The sequence below is a fragment of the Scyliorhinus torazame genome, chromosome 16, assembly GCF_047496885.1.
Source record: "Scyliorhinus torazame isolate Kashiwa2021f chromosome 16, sScyTor2.1, whole genome shotgun sequence".
Lineage (NCBI taxonomy): Eukaryota > Metazoa > Chordata > Chondrichthyes > Carcharhiniformes > Scyliorhinidae > Scyliorhinus > Scyliorhinus torazame.
The window spans coordinates 132653621-132666010 of NC_092722.1; the positions used below are offsets into that span (position 1 = coordinate 132653621).

Consider the following 12390-nt stretch of genomic DNA (forward strand, 5'->3'; position numbering starts at 1 on the left):
GGGTTGACTACCAATGGGTCAGAATGGAGGAGAGTTTGGGTCGGGGGTCGGGATTGAAGGCGCTAGCGACAGCGCCACTCCCGATGGCCCCAGGGAGATACACAGGGAGTCCGGTAGTAATAGCTTCGTTGAGAATTTGGAGGCAGTTTCAAAAGCACTTTGGGTTGGGGGCATGGTCAAGGGAAATGCCGAATCGGAGGAACCATAGATTTGAGTCAGGGAAGCGGGATGGAAATTTTTGGAGATGGGAGGAGAAAGGAATTAGGACACTAAAAGATTTGTTTCTTGGCAGTCGTTTTGTGGGATTGAAGGAGCTGGAAGCGAAATATGGGCTGGAGCAGAAGGAAATATTTAGATACATGCAGGTTCGAGACTTTGCCACAAAGGAGATACAGAGCATGCGTGGTTGCCGTCCTCTCTACGTCCGCCCCGCAAGAAGGTGGGGGACGGATCTTGCGGGGCCGTGGAAGGAAGGAGGTCCTCCTTCAGAGAGGACGGCCCGACGATCGGTGGGCACCGATCGCGGGCCACCCCACATTTCAGGTAAAGCCCGGTGCAGGATCCCGCCCCCCCAGCGTTCACGCACCGTCCACGACTGCAGCAACCAGGTGTGGACGGCGCCTGGGGAACCCGCCGTTTTGGCCTGGCCGCTCGGCCCATCCGGGCCTCAGAATAGCGGGGGTGCCGGAGAATCGCCATTTTCGGTGTCTCCGGCGATTCTCCGGCCTGCAAAACTCAACCGGGCCGTTCCCGCCGCTTGGGAGAATCGCGGGAGGGTGTCGGACCGGCGTCCCCGGAAATTTTGGCGGCCCAGGCGATTCTCCCAACCGGTGTGGGAGTGGAGAATCGCGCCCAATGTGCTTAATATGTTAGGTCTCTGACTTCCCAAAACTATGACCAGGATTTTGCAGGGTTTTTTTGATGGCAAATTGTCAGTGTTCACCATCAATACTCTCTGAAACTGACAACTTCTTTAGTGAGTGGACAGACCAACATGGAAATCCGGAAATTGCAATCAATTACTTACTACTCCACCACAAGTTGCTCTGTGGAACCACTCCGTCAGAACCATCAATCAGTGAATGGGCAAAAAATTCATTTTTCCCCCCGCTCTCACATGGTTATTACAAATTACATTTAAAAAAATTCACCTTATTCGATCAGGTATAACTGGATTTTCAAATGACAATCTAACTGTGTCCTGAAAAAGTGACTATATGGGAAGAGTGTTGTGAAATGTCTCAATAAGATTAGTTACTAGATTTTTTAACTACAATTTTTAATATTTGAAAAAATGATGTCAGCATCTACCTTCAACCCATGCATATGTACCAATTTTAACTTTTGTATAGTAATTTTCTTTTAAGTGATTTGATTTTAGGGCTTTTCATTTTCAGGTTAACGGTCTGTGAGAGTTCTTTAATGTGATTGGCTGCTTGAACAGCTTCATGACATCACTGCGGTTCTACATGGGAAATCTCCATTAAAAGACGCTACAATCAATTACATTGCCAAAGGAGTAAAATTCTCAGCACAGATTGGTTACGTCTCTCAGCGAGGATTTCTTAAGAGATTAGCAGCAAGTATTCTTGCCTCACAGCTAACTGCAAAAATCCAAACAAATTTAAAAAATATTTTTAGAAGGATTCACTCACAATAATATTTCATTCAAGTCACAGAGCTTTCCCTTTTCCGTTCTCTCATCTATTTTAAATTAAATTAGTACAAACTAATTGAATAAATATGCAAATGTTTATTGAGCCTTTAGGGTTGTTATTCTATCTGACATCTAAGAAATCATTCAAATAAATGAGGTAATATTGTTTTTAACAAATTAAATAAAAATAATTGATGGTTCCTCTACAGGTCATGTGAATAGACTTCCCATTTTCTACATGATCAACCCTTAGTCATCCAATTCAATAGTGGGTGATATTAGGTACAATTTTAGAGTTAAACATTCCATGCCAATAATACCAGCCCCAGGACCGGACTAAGTTCCTCAGGGTAGTGCCCAAGACCTAACCATCTTCATTAGTGACCTTCCTCAAACACAAGGACGGAAGCGAGAATGTTCACTGATCAGTGCACAGTATTCAGTTCCATTGTAACACCTCATCTAAAGACGTATTCTGTGCCCATGTGCAGCAAGACCTGGACAACATTCAGTCTTGAGCGGATAAGTGGCAAGTAACATTCATGTCACACAAGTACTAGGCAGTGGCCATTAATGAAACGGAATCTAATCATCTCCCATTGGCATTCAACGGTATTACATTGCATAATCCCCCATCAACCTCCTCGAGGTTACCAATGAGCAGAAATTGAACCAGACCAACCAGATAAAAAAGGTCAGAAACCCGGAACGCTGCAGCAAGTAACACACATGACTCCCAAATACCTGGCCCGTCATCTACACTGCACAAGTCAAAAATATATAATACTTAGACTGGTCTCATCACATGCAGCTCCAATGAAACTTGACTCAATTCAGGACAAATCGGCAACCCATCTACCACCTTAACCATTCACTTTTTCTGCAACCAGCACACAGTGACAGCAGTGTGTAGCAGCTACCTGATGGACTGCAGAAAATGGCCAGACCCCCTGAAGCGGTGACCTCTACTGCTTGGAAGAACAATGGGAACAGGTGCCTAGGAAAACCACCACCTTCAAGTAACATGCCCCATTCAGAATTGGAAATAGATCACTGTTTCTTCACCATCACTAGATTACAATCCTGGAATTCCATCCCTAACAGCACCGAGTGTACCACACCACAAGGACATCAGCAGTTCAGTAAGACGCTTCACCATCATCGTTTCCAGTAATATTAGAATGGACAATTAATACTGGCTTTGCCAGTAATGCCCCATCCCACCCAGGTCCCAGGTTCGATCCCGGCTCTGGGACACTGTCCATGTGGCGTTTGCACATTCTCCCCATGTTTGCTTGGGTTTCACCCCCACAACTCAAAAGATGTGCAGGGTAGGTGGATTGGCCACACTAAATTGCCCTTAATTGGAAAAAATGAATTGGGTACTCTAAACTTATTTTAAAAAAAGTAATGCCCCCATCCCATGAAGAATATAACAAAAAAAAGAAAGGTTAGATTAATGGTGGAAGGAAAGGGAATGAAGGGATGTGGGGGCACGGGAGAAGTATCGGATTACGGAGATACACACAGACTAGCTCAGTTGAACAAACATTTTGGTGTTAGAACTACATTATTTCACGGAAGCAAACCAGATACAAAGCAAAGCTTTCTTCATTTTGCTGAAACATGAAGTATGAGAGCGCACACATAGGGTGATTGGTCATCCTGATTTTGCCAGGACAGTCCTGCATTTTCATTAAATGTTCTGGTGTCACGACAATTTCCTCAAAATGGTTCAAATGTCCTGGTTTGAGCTTTCCGATTTAGTTTGCAGGAGTGGAAAGAGTTTGAACTGAGTTAGGTTACTGAATGCAAACCCCCCCCCCACAACCTGAACCACAGGTGGTGCCTTTTATGGGCCACTTTGCTCCATGGCCTGTGCAGATTGTGTGATTCTTTGCCCCAGTACTTAGCTTTTCTCTGCAGTGCGACATTACATTTCTGGATAACACGTGAAAGGCACTGCTGGATGAGGTGGGTAGAAAACATGTGGCACATGTCAGAATTATTTATATCCGCACATGGTTTCCTCAGGAGTTGGTGGAGACTTGACTTTGAAAAGAAGAAAAGATACCCAGTTATGGCCAGTTCATTTGTTTCAGGTAGTTCCGTGATGAAAATGGAGAAGCTGCTGCACTTGGAGCTGCAAAGGGAAATTTATTCATGTTGTGAGGGAGCATTACCTTAGGGTGTCCCGGTTTTCACTTTTGAAAATCTGGTCACACTAGCCATCGTCCAATGCAGCCAAACTGTGTTTCTAAAGCTAGTTAAATGTTACCTGAACATGGTATTAAAATATTTTTGAAGTGAACCATAATTCTAAAATCAGCCAACTTAGCCGAAAAGCCGATGAAACATTGCCATCTGAATGAATAGTATGCCACACTTGTAAAATGTAATTTACAGTTTGCTGGGGAGGTTCTTTGGTAGAGATTAGGATGTTAAAAATTAATTTAAATGAACAAACCCCAACCTTTCCTGGCAGTCTTATAGGATATCTAAAAATACTGCAACTTTACGTCCTTTGTGTATTTGAATGCTGAAGCTCTTGGTGAGATCTCAATATAGTGAAGCTTATGGAAGAGCAGAACTTGCGATTTCTTTAAAAAAATTTTTTTTAAGAGTGTCCAATTCATTTTTTTCCAATTAAGGAGCAATTTAGCGTGGCCAATCCACCTACCCTACACATCTTTAGGTTGTGGGAGTGAATCCCACGCAAATGGGGAGAATGTGCAAACTCCAGATGGACAGTGACCCAGAGCCGGGATCAAACCTGGGACCTCGGCGCCATGAGACAGCAATGCTGTCCCGAACTTGCGATTTCTGCATCCAATTATGGACCTGTCAATGCCAGAAGTTGCTGCCTGATTTACGCCTTAATAGCACCGATAGCCTCACTATAACCGTTATTCGCCATCCTGACCAAAACTAGTGACCCATAGTTATCAACATGTTGATGAGATATTTTGAAACATTTTTACCCTACAAAAATCCTTTATGATGATATAGCGACTTATTTCTGAAACAATAAAGTTTATATTATATGGACTCCTACTGTTACCATTAAATACAGACTTGGACTGACACAATATTAACATTGCAACGGTAATTTTGAAGTCAACTACAACCTGAAGTTAACTTCTCTGGTAAAAGGTAAAATGTGATTTTCATTTCTACAAATGTTATTCCTTCAGATTTTAATTAGAATGTTAGCGAATTTTAAATCTTGAACAACTTCACAAAATATGAAGTTTCATTGAGAATTTGGAGGCACTTTCGCCAACACTTTGGGTTAGGGGCAGAGTCAAGGAAAATGCCGATTCGGGGGCAACCACAGATTTCAGCCAGGGAGGTGGGTCGGAAATTTTCTGAAATGGGAGGAGAAGGGGATCAAGACACTAAAATGATTTGTTTCTTGGGGGGTGGTTTGCAGGATTGAAGGAGCTGGGAGCTAAGTATGGGCTGGGGCAGGGGGAAATATTTAAACACATGCAGGTTTGAGATTTTGACAGGAAGGAGATACAGAGCTTCCCGGTGCAGCTCCACATTGCTGGAGGAGGTGCTGACGACGGGGACTGGAGAAAGGGTAGTGGCGGCGGTTTACGGGGCTATTTTGAAAGAGGAGAAGGCACTACTGGAAGGGATCAAAGAAAAGTGGGAGGAAGAGTTGGGGGAGGGTGTGGAGGAGGGTTCTGGTGTGAGGTGCTCCGGTGAACGCCTCCAGCTCGTGCACTAGGTTGGGGTTGATACAACTGAAGGTGGTATATAGAGCACTCCTCACAAGGGCGACAATGAGTCCGCTCTTTGAGAGGGTAGAAGATGCGTGTGAACGTTGCGGGGAGGGACCCACAAATCATGTCCATATGTTTTGATCCTGTCCAAAGCTGGAGGATTACAGGAAGGAGGTTTTTAGGGTAATCTCTAAAGTGGCGCCCATGAAACTGGACCTTGGCCCTTGGGAGGCCATATTCGGGGTGTCAGACCAGCTGGCGTTGGAAACGGGTGCAGAGGCAGATGTTGTAGCCTTTGCTTCGTTGATCGCCCAAATGCGGATCCTGTTGGAATGGAGAGCAACCTCTCCACCCTGTGCCCTGGTGTGGCATCTGTTGGAATTCTTGATTCTTGAGAAGATTAAATTTGAACTGAGGGGAAGGATGGGGGGTTCTACAATTCATGGGCATTATTCATTATGCACTTGGATAACATCGAACATTAGGGGGTTGGGGGCACTGTATTGTGTTAATAGTGACTATGGGTGATTCCTGAATCCTTTTTGTTATTTGGTTATGTTAACATGTGGGCAGTTGGTTGGGGGTTGGTGGAAGGATGGGATTTTTGTTGTTGATATGAGGATTGACATTATATTTGTTACTGATTATTGTTTATTGTTCGTGGGTGTAAATTTAGGAGAGAATGTGAAAAAGGAGAATAAAAATATTTATTAAAAAAATATGGAGCTAGGAAGGCAATTGTGCAGTGGAAACTCATGGGTTTTCTTTTCCTTCATACCTGCATAATTCCTACTTCCATTCTAGTCTTGTCAAACAAAATATTAAGACCATAAGACATAGGAGCGGAAGTAAGGCCATTCAGCCCATCGAGTCCACTCCACCATTCAATCATGGCTGATTTCAACTCCATTTACCCGCGCTCTCTCTCCATCCACCACCCTCTGTGGCAATGAATTCCACAGACCCACCACTCTCTGGCTGAAGACATTTCTCCTCATCTCTGTTCTAAAGTGACTCCCTTTTATTCTACGGCTGTGCCCCCGGGTCCTAGTCTCCCCTGCTAATGGAAACAACTTCCTTACGTCCACCCTATCTAAGCCATTCATTATCTTGTAAGTTTCTATTAGATCTCCCATCAACCTCCTAAACTCCAATGAATATAATCCCTGGATCCTCAGACATTCATCGTATGTTAGGCCTATCATTCCTGGGATCATCCGTGTGAATCTCCGCTGGACCCGCTCCACTGCCAGTATGTCCTTCCTGAGGTGTGGGGCCCAAAATTGCTCACAGTATTCTAAATGGGGCCTAACTAGTGCTTTATGAAGCTTCAGAAGCACATCCCTGCTTTTATATTCCAAGCCTCTCGAGATAAATAACATTGCATTTGCTTTCTTAATTACAGACTCAACCTGCAAGTTTACCTTTAGAGAATCCTGGACTAGGACTCCCAAGTCCCTTTGCACTTCAGCATTATGAATTTTGTCACCGTTCAGAAAATAGTCCATGCCTCTATTCTTTTTTCCAAAGTGCAAGACCTCGCACTTGCCCACGTTGAATTTCATCAGCCATTTCTTGGACCACTCTCCTAAACTGTCTAAATCTTTCTGCAGCCTCCCCACCTCCTCAATACTACCTGCCCCTCCACCTATCTTTGTATCATCGGCAAACTTAGCCAGAATGCCCCCAGTCCCGTCATCTAGATCGTTAATATATAAAGAGAACAGCTGTGGCCCCCAACACTGAACACTGCGGGACACCACTCGTCACCGGTTGCCATTCCGAAAAAGAACCTAATATCCCAACTCTCTGCCTTCTGCCTGACAGCCAATCGTCAATCCATGTTAGTACCTTGCCTCAAATACCATGGGCCCTTATTTTACTCAGCAGTCTCCCGTGAGGCATCGGCTTTTACAGCAGGCCAAGCAGGCCAGCAGCACGGTTCAATTGCCGTACCAGCCTCCCCGAACAGGCGCCGGAATGTGACGACTAGGGGCTTTTCACAGTAACTTCATTTGAAGCCTATTTGTGACAATAAGCGATTCTCATTTCATTTTTCATTTCACCAAGCACTGATTCCTCTGGACACCGGTTTCCAGTCACACAGCCTTTTACCACCATTCACTGCCCCTACCACTAAGCCAGTTTTGGATCCAACTTTTCAAGTTACCCAGGATCTCATGTGCTTTTACCTTCTTTATCAGTCTCCTATGTGGGACCTTGTCAGAAGCTTTGCTGAAATCCACATAAACTACATCTACTGTACTACCCTCATCTGCACATCCGATCACCTCCTAATAATTAAAAAAAAACATTTAGAGTACCCAATTCATTTTTTCCAATGAAGCGGCAATTTAGTGTGGCCAATCCACCTACCCTGCACATCTTTGGGTTGTGAGGGCGAAACCCACACAAACACGGGGAGAACATGCAAACTCCACACAGACAGTGACCCAGAGCCGGGATCGAACCTGGGACCTTGGCGTCGTGAGGCAACAGGGCTAACCCACTGTGCCACCGTGCTACCCTCACCTAATAATAATAATCTTCATTATTGCCACAAGTAGGCTTACATTAACACTGCAATGAAGTTACTGTGAAAAGGCCCTAGTCACCCGGCGCCTGTTCGGGTACACAAAGGGAGAATTCAGAATAAGGATCAAACACAAAATCGTTCGCCAATACTTCTAAATAGGGAGAAGGCAGAGCAGATGTCCACCTGCATTGTCTCAATCAAATTCAAAACTCTCCAAACTTTACACTGAAGTTTTAAACAGTCTGCAGTTACATCACTTGTTCTTTTACTCTTGTACAAAATATTTTGAATATGCAGTAAAGTATCCAAGTTTTGAAAAACTTTCTGTCAACCTTTCAGGTACAAAATAATGTTTTAAAGCAAATACAAGCATAAAACTAGAATATTTCACGATCTATTTTTAGCGACTAGGGGCTTTTCACAGTAACTTCATTGAAGCCTACTTGTGACAATAAGCGATTTTCATTTCATTTCATTTCATTATCAAAGGCCTTTTGGAAGTCAAGATAGATAACATCCATTGGCTCTCCTTGGTCTAACCTATTTGTTATCTCTTCAAAGAACTCTAACAGGTTTGTCAGGCACGACCTCCCCTTACTAAATCTACGCTGACTTGTCCTAATCCGACCCTGCACTTACAAGAATTTAGAAATCTCATCCTTAACGATGGGTTCTAGAATCTTGCCAACAACCGAGGTTAGGCTAATTGGCCTATAATTTTCCATCTTTTTTCTTGTTCCCTTCTTGAACAGGGGTGTTACAACAGCGATTTTCCAATCCTCTGGGACTTTCCCTGACTCCAGTGACTTTTGAAAGGTCATAACTAACGCCTCCACTATTTCTTCAGCTATCTCCTTGAGAACTCTAGGATGTAGCCCATCTGGGCCCGGAGATTTATCAATTTTTAGACCTCTTAGTTTCTCTAGCACTTTCTCCTTTGTGATGGCTACCATATTCAACTCTGCCCCCTGACTCTCCTGAATTGTTGGGATATTACTCATGTCTTCTACTGTGAAGACTGACGCAAAGTACTTATTTAGTTCCTCAGCTGTTTCCTAGTCTCCCATCACTAGATTACCAGCGTCATTTTGGAGCAGCCCAATGTCTACTTTTGCCTCCCGTTTGTTTTTAATGTATTTAAAGATACTTTTACTATCATTCCTAATGTTACTGGCTAGCCTACCTTCATATTTGATCCTCTCTTTCCTTATTTCTCTCTTTGTTATCCTCTGTTTGTTTTTGTAGCCTTCCCAATCTTCTGACTTCCCACTACTCTTTGCCACATTATAGGCTTTCTCTTTTGCTTTGATGCATTCCCTGACTTCCTTTGTCAGCCATGGCTGCCTAATCTCCCTTCTGATAACCTTTCTTTTCTTTGGGATGAACCTCTGTACTGTGTCCTCAATTACTCCCAGAAACTCCTGCCATTGCTGTTCTACTGGCTTTCCCACTAGGCTCTGCTCCCAGTCGATTTTCGTCAGTTCCTCCCTCATGCCCCTGTAGTAACCTTTATTTAACTGTAACACCTTTACATCTGATTCTACCTTCTTTCTTTCAAATTGCAGACTGAATTCTACCATATTATGATCACTGCCTCCTAAGTGTTCCCTTACTTTAAGGTCTTTTATCAAGTCTGGCTCATTACATAACACTAAGTCCAGAATGGCCTGTTCCCTCATGGGCTCCATCACAAGCTGTTCCAAAAAGCCCTCCTGTAAACATTCAATGAATTCCCTTTCTTTGGGTCCACTGGCAACATTATTTACCCAGTCCACCTGCATATTGAAGTCCTCCATGATCACTGTGACCGTGCCTTTCTGACATGCCCTTTCTATTTCGTGGTGCATTTTGTGCCCCTGGTCCTGACCACTGTTAGGAGGCCTGTACATAACTCCCATTATGTTTTTTTTGCCTTTTGTGGTTCTTCAACTCTACCCACACAGACTCCACATCATCTGACCCTATGTCGTTTAGTGCTATTGATTTAATTTTATTCCTAATTAACAAGGCAACCCCGCCCCCTCTGCCTACCTCTCTGTCTTTTCGATAGGTTGTGAATCCCTGGATGTTTAAATGCCAGTCCTGAACCCCCTGCAACCATGTCTCTGTGATTCCTACCACATCATACCTGCCAGTCACAATCTGGGCCACAAGCTCATCTACCTTGTTCCGTACACTGCGCGCATTTAAATATATCACCTTTAATTCTCTATTGACCGTCCCTTTTTGTTTTCTTAGTGTGGTGGGACCTTGGTTTACTGAGCCTTTCCATACACTGTCATATTTTGTGAGATGGGGACTATCGTAACCTCTCCGGAGTTCTGTCTTTTCGTGCCTTTTTGTATTCCTAAGCAGCTACGCTTCCCACTGATTACTTCACCTCTTGGTTCCCTGACTTTCCCTTCCCCCCCCCCCCCAATCTCTAGTTTAAATTCCTATTGACCACCCTATTTACTCTTTTCGCCAGAACACTGGTCCCAGCTTGATTCAGGTGGAGACCATCCCAACGGTATTGAAAATATTCTGCTGATCTTTATACAAACTACTTCAAAACGTACAATGAATGGTGTGTAAATTCATAAGGTGGTAGTTTTTGTAGTAGCCAAATATTTTAGATGTAAAAAAAATTAAACTCCATAACTGAAGACACATTTACATACAAATTTTAGATCAAAATAAACGATCTTACTCTGGATAACATATTGTGCAGTTCATGAGGATGAAGTTTAACTACTTCGCCCAACTGTTGAGCTGCGGCTTTTCTAGTTACTGGCGTGGTCCCAGTATCCAGTAAAATAAAGAGACGATCAAGCCTATTGAAAAGAAAAACAGTTATTTAGCATTTCAATTCAACATACTGGTAATTTCATAATTTTTGCAATGAATTTAGTGCAGATTGCACAAATTTTAACAAAGTTGAAGCATTTTAAAAATAAAGTCAACGTTTTTTAAATTCTTCTGTGCGACTCGATAGCTGTGAAGTAGCTGGTGAGTTTATACCTCTGTATCAAAGCCATAATCAGAAATTAGACCATGAAACCTACTCACCCACCATTTAGCAAAGTCCTATTAAGGCTACAGAGAAGGACAGAAAGTGCCATTTAGTATCCATGATTAAATCCAGCCACTTAAAAAAGGTGCAAATTCCACTTTTCAACTGAAACCTGTGCCATGAGATTGCCATTCTGACATACTTTCTAAGCGGAGTTTGAACTGCAGCAGTGAGGATTTCAGGCCTGCAGCTGTCCCAAATCGTATTGCTTAAAAATCTGGGAATATTAAATGAAAGGAGTCAGCTAGTGCAGTGATCTTCAAAGTCGGGGGCGCGACCTGCGGGTAGGTTGTGGGCGTGTGTCCCAGCTGCTGCAGCTGTTGTTTCCATGGAGAGGAGTGTAGAGGAAGCCATCTGAGACCAAGTTTCAGCCTTCCCTATAAACCAGAGATAGCATAGGCAGAAGGGCAGTTGTGGTATTTGACCTGGTGTCGTCCACATCCAACTAGAAGCTGGATAGACATTAGCCAGGCCTACAGTCAGATGATGAAATGCTGACTCTTATCATTCACCCTGCAGTGGGAACATGTGTTCACTTTGAAGACCAATTTTGTGAGGAGCTAGAACCAAGTTCCAAAGTTTGCGTAGCTGACGCTAGAGGGAGAATATTCAGTGAAATCTCTCATGATGGAATATTGTATTGGGAAAGGAAAAGAGAAGTAAACCCTCATGAGCAGCAGAACACGTTGGATTGGTTCCAGGAAATTGGATGTCCACTTAACAGACTGAGTAACATAACAGAATTGAATTATTTGGTTGTCATTAAAAGCAGAAATGAAGATAGTGTTTCACCAATAGTTTAGTCATCAATACAGTAAACATCATGTTAAAGCACAAAATCTTGGCGCTGGTTAGGATACCAGACCAGACCCCAATTTTCATTAGGATACCAGACAGGAAACCCCAAACCACTTGCAATTTGTAAAACTGTGAGGAAAGGAAACCTCAGCCCAGTTTCAGGAACCAAAGTACTATTCACACCCCTGTCAGCATCAACGGGGTGGAGATGGTTAACAGCTTCAAATTCCTAGGGGTGCACATCACCAAAAATCTGTCCTGGTCCACCCATGTCAACACTTCCACCAAGATGGCACAACAGCACCTATACTTCCTCAGGAAACGAAGGAAATTTGGCATGTCCACACTAACACTAATCAACTTTTACAGATGCACCATAGAGGGTATCCTATCTGGCTGCACCACAGCCTGGTATGGCAACTGCTCATTCAAGAGAGCCGTGAACACAGCCCAGTCCATCATATGAACCTGCTTCCCATCCATTGACTCCATCTACACCTCCCGCTGTCTGGGGAAAGCAGGCAGCATAATCAAAGACCCCTCCCACCCGGCTTAGTCTCTCTTCCAACTTTTTCCATCGGGCAGGAGATACAAAAATCTGAGAACACGCACGAAC

The 12390-nt window shown here is 43.6% G+C and overlaps 1 protein-coding gene across 2 annotated transcripts in view; it reads right to left on the reverse strand.

Annotated features, from left to right (window-relative positions):
• Positions 1–12390, reverse strand: part of btaf1 (BTAF1 RNA polymerase II, B-TFIID transcription factor-associated) — a 232324-nt gene that overhangs the window by 202398 nt on the left and 17536 nt on the right. For both annotated transcript variants that reach the window (XM_072479095.1, XM_072479094.1), the window contains exon 2: positions 10614–10737. In XM_072479095.1, the coding sequence (XP_072335196.1) occupies positions 10614–10737 (124 nt within the window). The remainder of the gene's footprint in view (positions 1–10613; positions 10738–12390) is intronic.